At 38.3% G+C, this 18,042-nt stretch overlaps 2 protein-coding genes, 1 long non-coding RNA gene and 1 other non-coding gene across 11 annotated transcripts; 3 read left to right on the top strand and 1 right to left on the bottom strand.

Annotated features, from left to right (window-relative positions):
• Positions 1-165: 165 nt before the first annotated feature.
• Positions 166-257, top strand: TRNAY-GUA (transfer RNA tyrosine (anticodon GUA)). The gene is given in 2 exon segments: positions 166-202; positions 222-257. It is a non-coding gene; the product is annotated as a tRNA-Tyr (tRNA).
• A 6,996-nt stretch (positions 258-7,253) lies between these two features.
• On the top strand, positions 7,254-11,708 carry tll (nuclear receptor subfamily 2 group E member tailless). 4 transcript variants are annotated; one of them, XM_066294345.1, is made up of 4 exons: positions 7,254-7,388; positions 8,809-9,042; positions 10,315-10,580; positions 10,632-11,708. In XM_066294345.1, exons 1-4 carry the CDS (start codon positions 7,319-7,321, stop codon positions 11,271-11,273), a joined length of 1,212 nt encoding a protein of 403 aa, XP_066150442.1. In that variant the 5' UTR covers positions 7,254-7,318; the 3' UTR covers positions 11,274-11,708. The 4 variants fall into 4 exon arrangements, with proteins under 4 accessions (XP_066150442.1, XP_066150443.1, XP_066150444.1 ...); XM_066294346.1 differs by lacking the exon at positions 7,254-7,388 and adding an exon at positions 8,197-8,243; XM_066294347.1 differs by lacking the exon at positions 7,254-7,388 and adding an exon at positions 8,441-8,598.
• LOC136345754 (probable beta-hexosaminidase fdl) lies at positions 9,646-15,127 on the bottom strand. Of its 5 annotated transcripts, none has more exons than XM_066294333.1 (4): positions 14,945-15,127; positions 10,639-14,892; positions 10,169-10,568; positions 9,646-10,119 (listed from the first exon to the last, which is right to left on the bottom strand). In XM_066294333.1, the coding sequence occupies exons 1-2, from the start codon at positions 15,064-15,066 to the stop codon at positions 13,260-13,262; spliced, it is 1,755 nt and encodes a 584-aa protein (XP_066150430.1). In that variant the 5' UTR covers positions 15,067-15,127; the 3' UTR covers positions 9,646-10,119; positions 10,169-10,568; positions 10,639-13,259. The 5 variants fall into 5 exon arrangements, with proteins under 5 accessions (XP_066150430.1, XP_066150431.1, XP_066150433.1 ...); XM_066294334.1 differs by having other exon boundaries at positions 9,646-10,369; positions 10,435-10,568; XM_066294336.1 differs by having other exon boundaries at positions 9,646-10,568; positions 10,639-11,960; positions 12,013-14,892.
• LOC136345781 (uncharacterized) lies at positions 15,127-17,093 on the top strand. Its single transcript, XR_010733204.1, has 3 exons — positions 15,127-15,265; positions 16,529-16,693; positions 16,767-17,093. It is a non-coding gene; the product is annotated as an uncharacterized lncRNA (long non-coding RNA).
• Positions 17,094-18,042: the final 949 nt, after the last annotated feature.

Here is an 18,042-nt window from a genome sequence, read left to right as displayed (position 1 = left end):
AATAAAAATTAATGTGAAAATGGAGCCACAATTGAATTAAATTAAACCTTTTTGCTATTTTATAAGTTTGTCTTGATGAGTTGTGATATATTCAAATATAAAACTAAAAATAATTGATTTATTTGGCTGTTGTTTTTAATCAACTTTATATACTAAGTTTACCAACCTTCGATAGCTCAGTTGGTAGAGCGGTGGACTGTAGTGGAACATCAGAAGCGGACATCCATAGGTCGCTGGTTCAAATCCGGCTCGAAGGATACTTTTTTTATTGTCAAACTGAATTTCTCGACAACGGGAGGTCATTTGTTTAGCTTATACCATTTTTTCACTATAATAATGTATCTTACACGCCATTAAAGTTCATAATTTAAACATCAGAACAGCGAACCTCCCCATAGGGGGTACTGATTTAAATAGTACTTTACCGGCGTTATGAGTTTCTTTTTTGATTTACATACATGAAATGCATTAAAAGTATATTGCAAAACCTTAAGATGTCATAACTAATCACTGACCGCTACAGCACTTAGTAAGAAGACAATAAGCCTCCTAATTTCTGATTCATGTTAATATCTAAAAATCACCTTTCAACACCGTATTTCATCGCCCTGGGCGCAAAAAAGTCCCAACATATTAAATTCCAAGTAAGTACATCATCGACACACTTAGAACGGGCAAACAATGGTGATAACATCTTGACTACCAGCATCCTGAATGGGGATGTGCCTTTTGTCCTGCCTTGAATACGTGTCTTCGTTATTCGTTGGATTGTCCCACGATGGTTGATAGACCCATCTGGAGGTACCATCGCCGCACACTCGAGATTTAATTCGTTTGACGTTTTAGAAAGACTCTTTTTGTTTGGATTCCTGACGGTACATTGTGCCCCCTTTTAGACACATAATAGGGCACATTTTTTCTATAGTCTAAAAGTGTTCGCAATCATAGAGATGTGTTAATCTTTAAAATTTTTTTTTGGCGTATTTGAGCAACTCATTATTAATCCTTGAAACTCAATATTTTGCCTTCATCACAAAAGCCCAAAGCTTTCATCAGGTGCCCTGAAAAGACAACCCCAAAACCTATAGAGTTCTTTCTTTAAAGAGTCGTAAAGCACCTTTCAACACCGGAAGCGTTCTCAGCAGACAAATAAAAGCGGTCGTGGGCGTGACTGCAACAGGTCATAAAGCGGGGAACGATTTGTTTGACATAAAACTGATAAACGGCCCTTTTGCCAGCCCCAAGGAATTGCTTTTCGACTTGTGAATGGAAATGTTTACTCGTCTGTTAAGTGGAGTATTTTGTGGGACAAATTGCAAAATCCTTCAGGTTTTTCTATATTAAATAGGAGCCTTTTGTGAAGGGTCTCAAAGACTCTTCTCGCAGTCAATGGAGTGGTTTTCCGTCGCCCATGCTTTTGCATTCCTCAGTCGTTCACAATCGTTGCTATTATCATCAGGAACATGTCAAAATTGTTTCTTTATTCCTTTCACTTTAGTCCGAGTGTAGCAGTTTTTTGCATTTTGTCAAAAATCAAAATCTTCTACTTCTGTTTCTATACCCTTCTCCATGCAAATACACTCCTCTGTACACTAAGGGTTGTTTGATTACCATAGGGTTGTAACAATTTCCTCAAACATCAGTTTTCCATATTTTTTAGTAGTTCAATATGAACATTTCAGGATTTTTCTTCGCTGCACGGAATGGTGTTCTGAATTAAACTCTCATCAAATTGAAACTTCCACACCTTCCATGTTCCATCCTCAAATTTTAACGATTCTTTTCGCTTAATCCCATTTTTCTCTTCTCTAAAGTTCTCACAAGACCTGTTTGGGCGGAAACCGCGTCTTGAATGTCAAAAGACAGTAAGGCAAAGAATAACGTCTTTCCGATGAAAGGGCGAGGCAGCCTGCCTCAAAAGGGCTCATATCGGATGACGTATAATAAAGTTCACTTTAACGGAAAGTTAAGACATTCGCTCATCAAAAGGCGAATACGGATGGGAATATCAAGCATAGACTTGCCCTTGAGGGCGACGGTTAGGAAGTGGAACAATGAGGTTTTTGCCGGTACAGGTCTCAAAGGTTTCTTCCGAAGAAAGTTTTTCTTCGATTTTCATAACCCGACTAAAGTTAATTACAAGCTGAATAATGTTCGACAATATTAGGACCTTTTAGGTACCCCATTCCTCCATCGAGGCAATCATCCCTTTGTACGGAACCACCCAGCCATCTAATAGGGATAACTAGAGTTAGGTCAGTTCTTTGAAGAGAAATCGCGCATCCCAGTCCAGGTGTACATTTCGGCTTTGCTCACTGGTGCGGAATTACAGACATGTAATTATAGTGTTGTTAAAATGGGCTTTTCTGCATTTTTATTAAGTAATTTATTGAGAGCAGACGCCGACGATACCGAACTGGCTCCACTTGTCCTGAAGATCTATAAAAGACCATCATTTCTTTTCGACTGATCCTTGATTTGTACGTGACTAAATTGCGATTTGGTGATTTTTTTGCACAAAGCCATAGAAGACAAGTCTTAGGAACTATTGGAGGTTTTATAGAGGCAGTAAAACAATTAGCGGCGAGCTTAGATCGAAAAGAAGTTGGAAGTCCGGGATTGTCTTGTGGCCTTTGTAGTCACTCCAAGAGAAAGTCTCGTCATTAAGCTAACAAATATGAGCCTAATAAATAATCCTCCAGAAATATTTTGGCGGATTAATCAAAGGCAATAAGCAATTAATCGTAATAAATTTTGAATGTATTTAGTTATAGCACCCGAGATTACTCAGTGACTTGACGAAATTAAGCTCTCGGAATTTGGTTTTATTGCTAATAGATCAAGACACATTTATTAAAGACCCGTAACGTCAACAAAACCGATGTTTCGTATTAATGCTGAGGAGTCGATAATTCTAAAATTTGAGAAATAATAATCAAATAATTTTGATGCAAAAGACACGAAAAATTGTCTTAAAAGCCTTAACCTTGGGATTAAATTATATTTGTGACGAACAATGAAATAACTCTAAATCAAACATTCACTTAGTATCAGCACTTGAAAGTTTCATTGAAATCGCTATTTTTAATGCCACTTGATTGGAGATCGATAGTGACAAAAGTCATTTTTCATTTGAGTGTATGTTTCCGATTCCCAACGAAAGTGATGTGCTTAGGAAAAAAGGACTTGGAATACGTATGTATACATATGAAAAGATAAGAAACATTGCCTGTCTATGTACACCATTAACTTTATTGGCCCTATATTATAGTCCATTTATAACCGCCAATTAACCAAAACAGGATATAAAATCAAAGATTACCTACACTATTTTGTATCGTAAAGCAATCAACCTTTCTCTCAATCGATGAATGCACGGATTATTTCTACTTACAATCATCTACATCATCACTAATGATGAGAAGGTCATTATCCAAATCTAGAGTTTCCCATCACCATATGGGTATGCACCCCCAATCAGAGGGTGGCGTCATATGGCCCATACAACTGATACTGCTGATTAGACAGTGGATGGTACAAACTAATAAATGGTCCTGATGGGTAATCGGTTTGTCATTCCTGCAGGGGTGATGAGTGTGGGAATTCGTGGGAAAATTGGGGACCTGCTATAGGCAACATTGTGACACATGGTTGTGACTAATCAATGCATGGAGTACGGACACTAAAGTGGGAATATTTTGTAAAAATTCATTTTTGTGGCACCAAAATTACATGAAAATCATAGAAAATTTACGGGAGAATTTGTGTAATATCGCAAAAAACACAAATAAACTTCCAGTAATTGACTAAAGAATTGGATGAAGATGGATCGAGGGCCAAAATATTAAAGTGCTTCTAACCTTAACAGATGTCTAATATCCATGAAAATGGCAATTAGTCGATCTGTTTTAAGCTTGAGAAGAGCGTTATGCCAACGCTAGCCTTAACAGAACTTTAGTAATTTGCCCCTAAAATCCCTTAATTATTAAGAGTAACATATAAAGATGGCCAAAAGCTACATGTCATCATACAAACCACAGATGAAGTGCATACTCATTACACTGAACATGGAAATAAAACCCTTATGTTTATTAAAACCTTATCATTAAAACTGTAAAAAGGGCTTTAGGGCGATAGAAATCAGTGCCACTATCAGTTGTTTGTGGATCGAGAGAGCTCCGCTTTATCCTGATCATTCCAGTGGCGTGAAAGTTGGGGTTTAATGTAAATTTCGGTAACATTTTGACCGAAAAAATCTTGTAAATTTAACCAATTTAAGTAACCTTAACATAATGTGATTTCGATGAGGGAGTGGTTTGTGTTTGACTACCGAAATTGGTATGTTCTCTTTGATCCTACGAATAGAACAAGGAAAGAGCCTATCACTTTGAGGTATTGGTCGCGCACGAATCGTTGGTCAAAATCGCTTCTAATGTTATAAAAAGATAATCATTTAAAACTTATTAAAGTTTACATGATATGAATAATTTGACCCTAAAGACTAGAAAAACTGTGCACAAAGCTATTAGGGGTTTAACAAGATTGTGTCTCAGTTTTTTGACACGGATAAATGTTCTGTTCTGAGTTGGTCGTTTCGGCAGAAAGTGTATGGTCGGAAACTTCTGGCTTGAAGCAGTTGCCAGCCTATTTAACAGTAATTGGAAAAATTTGGGGATTAACACCGAATTCTCAGACTCCTGGTGTCTTTGTTTTCAACACAATTGCCGTAAGCACGGAAAAATTTACCATTGCTCTGATTTTGTTGTTTGTATGAAAATTTTCGTCGTAACAAAGTTTGAGATTGAACAATTGGGACATGAAAACAACGAAATTAGCCCAAAGCAGTGGCCAATTTTTCCATGTCCACACAAATTATGTTACTGGCAAAGTTACTAGGAGTTTGAAAAAGGCCTGCTACTTAAAGTACAGGGTGTCTGTTCGTCCTATCTGTCACTGAAGAATGAATTTTATGTACTGGAAATTAACACATTTCCTTGACAACTACCGAAGTAACCCTCGACTTAATAATAATTGTCTGCGTCTACTACCTTTAGTTCAACGTTTTCATGGATATTATCATCTTAATAGTGTAGTTGTCAGGGGTTTGATCTATTGGCAGTAAACTTAAGTGGAAACTTTACAATGACAGGAGTTAAACGTTATGGTTATGAGCATCACATTTTTCAATGATTAGAAATCTAAAGGAACCCAATAAATAAATCGTAAACACTCACCCTTGTGTTTGTGGATATTTACACACCTCATTGAGCACTTTTAAGAGATTTTTGCGGAATTTGGTGTATTTCTTGGTCTAGAAATACCGGAAAAGTTTCAAACACGACGCCATTACAAGTTCCAGATCCGACTGTTTCCAGGTTCTACGGCACAGCCAGAGGTGGCGCTAGCAAAGGAGGCGTATTTAAAAAGGGGTTTTCATAGGTTTGTTAAGACTCAAAAACTACTCCATAGAACCTGTAATGAAAAACTTTAAAACTATAGCTGCCCTTGACATTTTTTTGGTACTTTTTATATGATGGTGATGACCACATCTCCGACACTGGAGGCTCAGCAAAACTGATCCCAATAAAGGGACCAAATGTCAGTTAAAGCTAAAACGGGGCTAATCTGTGCATTGTACGCAGATCGTCGACGATGTGTCGTCCATTGTTTGATGCGGTTTGCAGCCGGCAAACTCTTAGATGCCATCTCATTATCTGCGTTTTTTGCTTAGACCAATAGGTAGCACAAACCTTTGAGTTCCAGGAATTGGTATATTAAGATTTTTCAGAAAATCGTAGAGAAAAGGAACAATTATGAAACCGGCGAAATTAGCGTATGTTTTAACCTCCATTTATTGCGTTCTGTGGACCTTATCTTCCTGGTAAAGGTTTTTGTAAAGTTAGCAGCAATTTACAATTCAAGCAAGTTTTTCATGGGCAACTACCCCTCGTAGGCCTAATATGCGTGCACAGTTATGTCCAACCAATCATCCGTTATTATTATTTTAAAAAAATGAAAATGATTAAATTGACAGTAAAATTCCCCTTCTAATTTTTAATTTCATAATTCAATAATGCCCAGTTATGCCGACATGATACTTGAAGAGGAGTGAGAAGTGGTTAAATCAAGAACTCCCCTCCTCGGGGGTGTTTAAATTAAACTAGGGGTGCGATATTGCGGTGCATTCTTAAAGGGGATGTTTTTACCTTAGCTTAAATAATTTAATGACTACATTCCACTTCCAGAAAGCAATTTTCATGCTTATTGACGGTTCGTCAAATCCTACCCTTTTGAAGCTGTAAAACCCATGCTTCCATTTATACAGAACTCTCTGTAGCCAGAGCCGCCTCACACACAGGGGGTTCATAATCTAGCATTTAGTCACAAAGGCACAAAGGCAAATTCGGCCAAAGGCACCATGCATGGCTGCCATTTTGCCTTGAATAGAGACCCATTTTCAGGTCAAAACTTTATCTATGACGCCAAAAGATGATCGTGCTTAAATCTTAAAAACGGGAAGCTGTCGCTAATTAAAACAATTAATAAACAACATTTCGAGGCACTTAAAGTTAATTTTACTTGATCTCGTCACAAACGCGTCGTCACAAAATCCTGGGTTTGTTTTCCTGTATCTGTAATCATTAATGGATACAATTGAAATCCTTGATTTTCTGATTTGATTCCTTGATCGATTTTAATTAAAATTAAGAATTTCGTCAAACTTTTTTTCGGATTTTGATAACTCAGTTATGATAAAACTAAACCCTCAAGTTATTGCGTAAAATTTAAGTACTCTAAAGAACGGCAACAAGGCAGCGCTAGTTTGTTTTTAAACTATCATGCCGGTAGATTGGGTAACGTAAACCGCAAAAACATGCCGGAGTTGCCAAGTTGCATTAGTTTTAAACACGCAACAGATTAAAAAAGCAAACAAAAATCATCCCCAGCAAAAAGTTTTAAAGTCAAATTTTCGAAATGATTTGAGCAGACAGCAGATAATTTTACCTTGAAAATATCAGTAAAACCCATCAGTATTCAAGTAACTCTGGGACCTCAAAAGAGTCCTTGCACATCAAGCCCTGTGCTACTATGGGCTGTGAAAAGACCACTTGAAAAGGAGGAAGGGCTTGACTCATCCCTTCGTTAAGGAGGGGGCGCCCTGCACCAATGAGATCCTCGGATTCTACCGGCGAATTGCCCTTATACCACAACATCTTTGACGGGTTTTTAATTCTTTGTCGCCCAGCAGTAGGGTGGTAGTGTCAACCAAAGAAACGGTGTGTTTGTGTTTATTTTCCCTTTGTTTAATAGTTTTTAAATGATTAACTCTAGTGAAATGATGAGTTTGGAGCGCCCAGGGATGGAGAGATACCAAAACGGAGCATCTAGTAAGTCCTTTTATCAATTTCGACGTTCTAAATTGCAATTGATTCCGCGATTGATGGAGGTGATTATGTGTAACATAATGTAGCGGCATTTGTTGACGATGTACGTGAAAGTCATTCCATCAGGAACGCCAATAAAATCGACAAAACCTCCATTAATCCCGCTTCCAAATAATCATTAACTTTAAAATTGATAAGCAGTTAAGCCTCGCGAGGGAATTAGATCTTCAATCGGAATTAATTGTACAGGTATAAGTCAAAAGGACGTAAAACAAATGTTCCCACTAGGAACAACAACCTTATCTTTGTTTTATAGTGTTAATAAATTATTTAATATAATACAATTTGATCCACCTTTCCTGTTGTTGTGGGCTCGCGGTTGTGCAACGCGAAATATTTTATTAATATGGATTATTTTGGGTATTAAAAACTGGAAATTTATTTGTTGATAAGCGAAGAGGTGCAGTGGAAAGGGAGGCTTCAAAAAAAGGAAAACACTTCCTCCCGAGTTTCATATATCATTTATTTGAATTTTGCTCCAGAAAGAGAGAAGAAAATGGCCCGCATTTAAATATACTGAAGCTGTGAGTTATATCTACAGAACTGTAGCGATAGTTGCCGATATTTACCCAATTGGTTAATCGAGTCACGGAAAATAGCTATTCTCGTTATGTACCTAGTTACAAAACGAAACCTGTTTACCCAATGTGTTTGATTAACGAAACTTTATCACTTTATCTATCAAAATAAGAAAAACATTTCTGAAGCATGTACTACACTATATCAATCTTCAAGAAACAGTCTAGTAAAATCGAATGACTCAAGTCTTGCCACAATTTCTTTTACCATCACATTTGTGTATGTATCATCGCCCCCACAATCGCCAGAAAAATCATCCGAACTACCAGAACTCTGACGATTCGGCAGCTCCGTATCACTATTAACACACATCACCGATCGGTGCACTCACGAGGAGCTTATTGTTATCACAGTAATTGATCTTCTTCAAGTATATAGAGAAGTATTTATTATTATTGCTATCTGCAATTTTTGATATGTTCATTCAGGTTTAATTTTTATTCAATTGAACCACTTCGATGTTTTATCAATCAGTCGAATCTAAGAAGTCAATCGGTTATATTCCGCGATATTGGTGAAACGTAAGCTGAGTGGGATTATTTCAATACGTGTAGTATGACTTTAATGGGTACCAGTACGTATTCTTTTTTTCAATTTAAATGTAATAAATCTGTCTGCTGTTTGCTAATTCAAATCCAAACCTGACTGTTAAGTTTTGAGCAATACCTGCCGCTGAAACCGTGATCCTTCGGCACGCGCAAAATGGCCACAACTTAAACTATCGCTTAAATTAGTCGTTATCTCGTAAACAACGTAAAAAAAGTTTTCTTTTTATGTATTCCAGGCAGAATCTTGGACATTCCTTGCAAAGTCTGCGGTGACTATTCTTCGGGCAAACACTACAACATTTTCGCTTGCGATGGGTGCGCCGGTTTCTTCAAACGGTCCATTCGAAGGAACCGAAGGTACCTTTGCAAAGGGAAAGACGAGGGATCCTGCATTATAGACAAAGCCCACAGGAATCAGTGTAGGGCCTGCCGATTGAAGAAATGTCAAGAGGTCGGCATGAACAAAGAAGGTAGTTTTTTGTTTAGTGCTAGGTTAGCAGTCAAGCGAGCAGGAGCGCGTAGCAAGCAAAGCTGAACAAAATAACATACGAAAATATCGAAATTATAAAATGTTTTAGACATAAAAATATCGTATTTCAATATCTCGGAAATGCGTGAAAAAACCGCCCTAAAATACAGCATTCGCTTCAACGAGCCTTCCAACCCTACACAAACCGGGCTAAAGCAATTCTCTTTTGCTCGTTGAGATACCACTTTAATACCTATTTTCCCGATTTTACAGGACTCTAAAATGAAAAAATGGTGGCCTCAATCCACATTGGCAATTTTCCGGGACCTGAATTTAGGTACCCATATTCTATATATGTATGTAGATCCTTATGTAATCCAACTCTTTTAGTATCCGAGACATATGGCTTATAAATACTTGCCAGTCTCCGAATTTTAATCATCGACATGTCGATAATCCGTGATCAATTGCTTTTAAAAATTGCTCAAATCAGTCGCCTCAGGACTATCTCAGCACTTGTTTTACCCTCTCATATACGGGGTAATAAGTTGCTATTTCCGAGTTTTTGGAAGTGCAGTTTCAAGGTTCTAAATAATACATCCGATTAGAAATAGGATAGAGAATATATGAACTATTTTAATTTACATATTCTCTTCTACCCCCTGCTTGCTCTGTCCTCCATCTTCATTTTCTCCATCACGTTATGGGGGGAACAATGCAGGAGAGGTGACGTATCTGGGGGGAACCTTGGTCTGTCCATATCGAGTTGCAATATCTCTTTTAATTCCGAAGATATCGAGTTATTTTTATAGTCTCTTTTTTCGTTTTATTGATGGAGTCTCAAAGTAAAACTCCTTCAAATTTTATTTCTAAGGTTCCAGAACTCAAAAAGTTAAAGCTCAAAAAAACGTTGAATCCAACTTGCATCAAGTGACCATTCTGCACAAGCTTGACCGTCGCGCACGAGACGCAGGCAAGTGCAGTAACCCATATTCGCAGGAAATCAGTAGCATTTCCTACTTGTTATAAAATAATCTATTCCGTGTACCTACGGAATTGGTTCCGACCTATTAAATAACTAAGTGGGTATTGAAGAACTGAAACAGTTTCATTTAAAAATTTTATACTTGTCGATGATCGTCAAATCTCAAGTGTTTTGCTTTGCCGCTCGCGCTGCAGCCACCAGGTGCAAGCCTCTTTACACTGTTTTCTCTAAGCCCTAATAAGGGTTTCTTAGAAAAACCCCCTAGTCTCAAAGAGTAACAATTTCCAGCCGTTCAGCACGAAAGGGGCCCTAGGAACTCCACAATTCGTCGAGCCATGCATTCCTATTTGGAAGATCAACAACAGAGAGTTATAGCTGATATGTCTAGCGCAACTTCCAGAAATTTACAATTGATGGAGCATCATTTGAGCAGCGGAGTGCTGAATTTGAGCCAGAACATCGCTCGATTTCCACCGCCGGCCGTGGAATCTACCTCCATATCGATGAATTTCCCATTGGTCCATGGGCTTACGTATGGGTTTCTGATGCCAGGGGTAAATTGAGAAAATTGAACTGTAAATTTAAACTAAATTAAAACTCCTCAGGTTTTACCTATGCAAATGAGCCCCCCCCGGTCGCCCCTCTCGTGCTTCATTTTCCCGACGGAACTTTGCGAACATGCAGCGCGCGTTCTTCTCTCCATGGTCCAATGGACAAAAAGCCAAGAAGCATTTACGGCTCTACCTTTGAGCGACCAATATATCCTTTTAGAGAAATCCTGGACAGAACTTTTTCTCTTGGGAATGGTGGCCATGCTTCCGCCAATAGATCTGAGACCTCTTTTGGAAATGTCCAACCCCATGAAAACACCAAACGCCCATGAGTTCGTGGAAACAGTGAAGCAATTTCAGACTATTTTACTGGAGGCAAAACACATGCAACTGGACTCTACGGAAATAGGTTGCATAAAAACCATGGCTCTGTTCAAGAAAACTAGCCAAAGACTTATCAGTTTAGAAAGTATTAGTAAGACAGCTGAAGAAGCGCGGGAGCAATTGAAAAGTCATTTAAATCTTGTAAGGCCTCACGACTCATTGAGGTTTAGTAAAATTCTTTTGATGCTGAAGAGTATGGGAGGAGTGGGCTCAGATGTAATTAAGGAGCTCTTCTTCAAAGACGCTGTAAACAATACTCCAATGGAGCGGGTTATTTTGGATGCGTACAAAAAACCTCAACTAACGTTTTAGCTCAGAGTTAGAAAGCAATTTTGGGTTACTGCATAACAACATAAGCGCTTGTACTGTGATTTATCTATTTAAGGCAGCAAAACTGAACAGGGTTGCCTTTAAAGCTGCTTTTTACAAAATTATTAAAACTTTTCCTGATAAAATTGGGATGTTTTTAAAAATGAATCTGTGATGAGAATGCTCATATGCCTTATTATCTATACAAGAAGAGTGTTTTCTAGGCAATATACAAGTACCTACTGATAAGTAGATACATATACATTGTGGTACATAACCAAAAATATATTGTAAAATTGTGAAATATATTGCATATAATAAAATAATCATTTTTTGAGAGAGCAGTAATAATTATATTTTCCAGTTCGTAGATTTTCTCTCAAAAATTGTATTCTATTTTTGTAATTAGTACAGATATAATAAATGCATTAAAGCTGACATACGCTTAAAAGTTATTATTATTGTCCCTCTATAGAGAATGTTTGAAAGTGAAACTAATATTGAAATGTTACTACCCAAAAGCTAAAACTTCATGCAATTACCTCTATCCCTCTAAAAATTACGAGATTTTGTTAACTACAATTCGAAAGTTCCACCGATTCTTGGAGTCTCTCCCTTCTGTAGCTTTGACCACCTCCTACTTCGGATCAAATTTCAGGATGGAAACATATCTACATAGAGTTGTTTCCACTACGGAATAGTTCAAAATGCATGAAAATACCTTGATCCTACTAAAAATTACCAAATTCTAAAAATTTCAATTGGAGAGTTGCGCCGAATCTTGGTGTCTCTCCTTTCTGTAGCTTTTTCCTAATGCCATTCCGGATCAAATTTCAAGATGGAAACACGTCTGTATAGAGTTGTTTTCACTACGGAATAGTTCAAACTGCATGAAAACACCTCGATCCATCTAATAATTGCGAAATTCTGGAAACATCCATAGGAGAGTTGCGCCGATTCTTGGTGTCTTTCTCTTCTGTAGTTTTTTCCACGTACTATTTCGGATCAAATTTCAAGAGGAAAGCACGTCTATAAACAGTTTTATTCACTCTGGAATAGTTCAAACTGCGTGAAAAGATCTTGATCCCACTGAAAACGTCCAAATTCTGAAAATTTCAATTAGAGAGTTGCGGCGATTCTTGGTGTCTCTCCCTTCTGTAGCTTCTTTGACGAGATATTCTGGATGAAATTTCAGGATGGAAAAACATCTATAGAGAATTATTTTTGCTACTAAATGGTTCAAATTGCCTGAAATCGCCTTGATTCCGCTTAAAAATTGCATAATTTTCAAAACTTCAATTAGGACGTTACGTTGATTCTTGGAGTCTCTCCCTTCTGTAGCTTTGACCACATGCTATTTAGGATTAAGGACAATAACCCATCTATATAAAGTTATTTTTACTACCAAACAATGCAAACTTCATGAAAATGCTTCTTTCATAATAAATATTACGAGATATTGACAACTTTGATTGGTAAGTTGCACCGATCCTTAAAGTCTTTTCCTTCCGTACGTTTGACCGCATGCTATTCCGCATCAAATATCAGGATGAAAACACATCTATATAGAGTTAATTTTACTTCTTAAGGGTGCATTTTTTTTTTAATTGAATAATTTTGTTACCGAACGCTGCAGAATCGATTGGAGAAAACGACTAACGAAATGTATTAAGAAGGCAAGAAAGAAGAGTAGAATTCTCACGGGAATATTCAATAATAGATCACCATGCGGGTGCTTGATATTTCCGTGAAACCTGAAGCAGTGAATTAAAAAACAAACTCTATATGTTGCGTTTTCGAGTGCCCTTCGCACCATATGCGGTAGGTTTACCAAACACTGCGTACTCAGTTCAATAGAACCACTTAAATTCCCCTGAAAATTCCATTATAGACGTACAGGAAGGATATGAATATGCTTGAATGAATATTAAAAAAAGAATTATGTACAATTTATATCTCTACACATTAATAAATAATACCACGATTTCATCAACACTTCTCCGGGAACTGTGAGCATATTTGAGGCCATATTGCAGACACTCTCAATCCCCTTAACTTCAGTCGTCTTGAGTGGAAGTCGATCCTTTTGTAAACATCATCTTGGTCGAAACTTTCTAAATCGCTCCAGACTCTTTCTGCAAAAGCTGCAGATCTAGGCCATAATCTGGTTTCCAGATCATCGGGACTAACTTGCTCAGTCCAGAGACAGGCTTCGCCTCCCAGTACTTGATGAATGTGTCCAGCATAGTCCTTCCACGGTCTGTATTTGTAGAATTTTCTCCAGTCAGTATAGGGGTCGCAAGAACCCCTTTGCTCCTGTTTTCTCCATGGGCCGAAGCCGCAGTCCAAATACCATTCTCCAACTGTAGAAAATATTATTTTGTAGCCTCTATCTAAAATATGCTGGAATTTCCCGAACCAATACTGCACTACCAACTGCTCCTGGTTAGAGAGGGATTGGAGGTAGTTGTCAGTTAAGGGACTCGACCATAAGACTATGTTTTTAGGAAAACTACCATTGTTGGCAAGTCTAAGTCTTTCTATCATATTATTACTAAAATCCACCCAAACTCCGTTTAAATCCCCATTTTTAGCAGCCTCAGTGTTTCTCCAACAACTCGTAACTACCTCATCATCTCCTATGTGAAAAGTCTCAGTGTCAGCACCAAGACTGATTAAATCCTCATAAATACTCTGAAGAGTCTCCAGGGTGTGAGGATTATCTGGGTTTAATGTGGCTTTGAAAAGGTCAGGATTGTCACATAAAACTTCGTCCTTCGGCCAACCACGCGAGGCCACATGACTAGGAGCGTCTACCTCCATTATAGTCCTGATCCCCCTCTTTCTGGCATACTCCACCAAATCTCTAATATCATCAGCGGTATATTTGGAATTCTCGTCATAGGCCCCTTCTAGGGCCATATCTGCGTTGTTAGGTAGCACCAAGGGAAAACTGGATGAGTCCGAGATGTGTAAATGCAGGACGTTGAGTTTAGAGGCTGCCATTCCATCTACCGCTCTCTTGAGGAGATCTACAGGGAAATAATGTCTGGATAAATCTAAGAGGAGGCCTCGATGTCTGAATTTTGGCTGATCGGTGATTTTTATGTCATGGAAAATCCTATGCCTCTTCTCGGTGTTATCGTACCATATTAGCTGGCTCAGAGATTCAAGTCCATGGCGAGCACCAAAATAGTTATCCGCAAATATGTTTATTGCCACAAAATCTCCAAAGTTTTGACTATACAGGATGTAGCTCTCATCAGTGGTCGATAAAGGTTTGGTGATGTGGTATTTGATATGCAAATTCAACTTGATTATCCGACTTTCTTCGTTGATGAGACGATACTTCTCTGCACCAACTAAGGTGTCTAGAAAAATGTTGCTCAGCTCCTCTAGGTCAGATTTAGCTTCTTCGGGGGAATGAATCTTGAGAACTATATGCTCTTTTAAGAAAGTAGAAGAATTTTTGTTCAGAATTGAGAGTTGTGCGGGTTTAGGCCACAATGGAGGAGAATTCCCGCACAGCATATTGCAGGTAGTCAAAGAGGTGCCGTCCTTATCTCCGGACTTCTCGCATTTGTTGTCATTGCAAATCCATTTATTAGAAACTGCCTTTAGCCTGATAAAGATAAGTGTGATGAAGATTAATAATGATTAGTGAACCTACGTACGGACTATCATCTATTGATTTCTGCACGTTTTTGTCCTCGCAAATTATGGAAATCACAAAAACTGAAAGCACTACACTGAACATCAACAAGAAAGCTACTTCCTTCATTGTATTGAACTGCATCAAGACCACATGAAGAAGCACCGAAAACGATTTTTATAGTTTGTCGCTACTAATCGCGAAAACATTCTTATCTTATCTATTTATTTCTCATTTCAGATAATTTTCGGTTAAAAATTAGGCTTAAAATCAATATACAATGGCATCACCAGCTGATATTTGGTTTAATGCCTAATTGCTTACTGCATCGTTTATGGGGTAAGTTATAAATAACCGCTTCCCCATGCTTCACATTGCGACAAACTTCATGCTTTGTTGCCTCTGCACAATGCCCGTCTTAAGGGCTCGTATTGCCCCTCGTAATTGCCCTCTTAAAGTTATATTTTTGAATTGAGTATTGTTTTAAATTTGCAACAGATTTATCCCAGTGAAGTGCCCACCTGTAGTCGGGCCCCATTTCCCGCTCAAAATATGTCTTAATTATCTGAATTTGTCGAGAAATCCACTGGTTAAACCGCATTTGCCTCCAACAATTGAACAATGTTGCTATAACGCCCCGGGCGTTGGCTTTACAGTAAGGGAGGATTTGCCATAATTTTAATCCTCCAGAGCCACAGGCGCGCCCTTTCAAATTATCTTGCAATCAATTACAGTTTCCTCTTTTCTATACTTCTGTGTATTCTATTCTACCTACTGCACTGCCGCCGAGCCCGTTGGGCCTGATGGGCGTCCATTCACAAGATAATCCCGAACTAAACTCTCCGTACTTAAAAAGCTGCGGAACCCCTGTTATTTTAAAAGCCCACTTGCCCCCGGGCTTGTGTTCGAAGGGCAGTAGCTGAGGCAAATTACCATTCGCAAAATACTGATTTTGTGTCAACAGCTCGAAGGCGAATGCAGAGTTAAACTAAAAAAAAAATGGAAAATATAAGAGTTTTGAAAATTTGGTCTCGAAGTTTACATCCACCATATTGTCCACATAAATTTATCGCTCTATTAGGTTAAAACTACCACTTAAAGTTTATCCCTTGGTGGTAACTGATGAACATGGGTCCGGTATTGGAATTGGATGCCTTGGCAGAGGTACCGCAATCTTGAAAATCCAATTTGCGGCGCTCTCACCATCGAAAGCTGGAAGTGATCTCTGCACTATAGAACGAATATGGGGACCCGCTAACTCTTCCGTATTGTCCATCGAAAATCAAAGAAAAATAAATTCAAATCCGGCAATTGAAACTTAATCTCTTAACTGATGCAGTTATTATTTCAAAACCCTTTTTTAAAGCCGCAATTCCATTGTCAGGACCGGGCTGCGCCCCCTCCTTTGTAAGGGGCCAAACGCCTGTCGCATTCATGGGGACAATTAATAATTGAGCCCCGGTTTATGGTGACATATTTTGATTGACAACAGTTGCGAGTGATTATGAGATGGTTTTGTGGGAATTTTAGGGTGTCGAAGGACGACTAATTTAATTTTTTTAACTTATTCAAATGTCTAAATTCACAATTCAAATTTTATATTAAGAAAGTACGTAATTCTCTCTACCGAGGGCATATTTGCGACTTCCAACGCTCATAAAGCGGCTTCAGTTTGTCAAGATGTTTAGTACACCCAACAAAAGACGCCGATAAGAAGAAGTTAATACGGAGGCAAGCCCATGCTTTGTCCTGGTCTCAATAGGTAGAAAAGGTAACCAATTTACCTGTGAAATATGTTGCTGTTTAAGGGACAAATTCGCTACCCGTAAAGACCGTCTTTGCAGGACAAAAGGTCTTAGGCAAAATTGGGCAATGACTGATGAATCTAAGACTGCCCAAAAATAATATACAGAAAGGTACGAAAATATTGCAAGAAACTAAAAAGCTGAAGAATTAAAGAAGGAACTTGAATTTGATATCACATTTCATAGAGGGTGTTCCAGAAGAAGATGCAAAGCATAACATAGTACATGTCCCAAAAAACATAGCACCCTGCATATTATGGCTACCGACGATCCTGACATTTTCTTGTAGAGATTCTAAAGGAAATAGATGCACGAAATTTCAAAAATCAAACTCAAAAAATATGTAAGGAAAACACAAAATATGAGAAAAAAACGTGCCATTCTATATATTGAGAATGGTATGTATTTGACTATGAGTTTCTCAGTATTTTTTATTATTTTGCAGAGTACTGTTGCCCCCTAAAATATCCCCTGCATGATGTATTGCCCTTGTAAAAATATGATTTCGCACAGTGAGGGGAAACGTCTATGTTATTAATTTATTTGCTAATTAAACGCTCTAATTGGTAAATTTAATATATTTTTTCACACTGAACAACTGAAGCTTTGAAGGGCACCCACAAGTAGTTAAGATTGTCTAGGGTATTGCACTTAAGTGAACTTGAGGTAACTGCACTAATTGTGAAGGGTTTCAAGCATCAGGCGGCTCCACTGAAGTTGCCTTCTTTGGTGAACCCATTTGAGCGTGAAACTACCTTGTTGTGACCAACATGCAAAATCCCCTATGTTTTTAAGAGGTTTACCTTTGAGGGCTTAAAGCTCGCCGCAACAAAAAACTTCCTGTTCTTTTATAATGCTCAAAATCAAAAGACAACAACACCCCCGAAACTAAGCAGGTACATAAGTAATCTTCAGGGAATTGACGACCAATAATTAAGACAAATTGTTGTCTGTGAAAACATGATCCGGTAGGATGAAAGAGGAGACCTGAGGCACCCCTGAATCAATTTGTCATCGCTCGTCTGCGGTCACAATGCCACGAAGATGGCGGCTTTGAATTAATTGATTCATCGCCCTTTGGAATCGCAACAAATCCGGCCCCCTCCCTCGGAAAAAGACCATTCTAATAGCCGGTTTTGCTGTCGTCCCGGATAATGTATGGCTTAATAATACAGTGCCTAAAAGGCAGGTCATTTTGTACTAAACTTCATTATTCTATTTGATCCTGTCACTGAAATACCTCTCGTTGAATGTTTGACGTCGTTTCTGAGGGGAGATTATCTTATCCCTTAAGGGATGGGCTGAATTATCGATG

This window comes from Euwallacea fornicatus, chromosome 21, assembly GCF_040115645.1.
Source record: "Euwallacea fornicatus isolate EFF26 chromosome 21, ASM4011564v1, whole genome shotgun sequence".
NCBI classification, from domain to species: domain Eukaryota; kingdom Metazoa; phylum Arthropoda; class Insecta; order Coleoptera; family Curculionidae; genus Euwallacea; species Euwallacea fornicatus.
Note: the sequence above shows the minus strand (reverse complement) of the source record. Positions and strands in the feature narration are given on the sequence as shown.

What these genes read in the sequence shown, in the direction of transcription:
- tll (XM_066294345.1), top strand. Translation starts at nt 7,319, where the DNA reads ATGATTAACTCTAGTGAAATGATGAGTTTGGAGCGCCCAGGGATGGAG. An exon ending in ATACCAAAACGGAGCATCTA is followed by an intron (nt 7,389 to 8,808) that starts GTAAGTCCTTTT and finishes TATGTATTCCAG; the next exon opens with GCAGAATCTTGGACATTCCT. An exon ending in GGTCGGCATGAACAAAGAAG is followed by an intron (nt 9,043 to 10,314) that starts GTAGTTTTTTGT and finishes AACAATTTCCAG; the next exon opens with CCGTTCAGCACGAAAGGGGC.
- LOC136345754 (XM_066294332.1), bottom strand. Translation starts at nt 15,066, where the DNA reads ATGCAGTTCAATACAATGAAGGAAGTAGCTTTCTTGTTGATGTTCAGT. An exon ending in AAATCAATAGATGATAGTCC is followed by an intron (nt 14,893 to 14,944) that starts GTACGTAGGTTC and finishes TATCTTTATCAG; the next exon opens with GCTAAAGGCAGTTTCTAATA.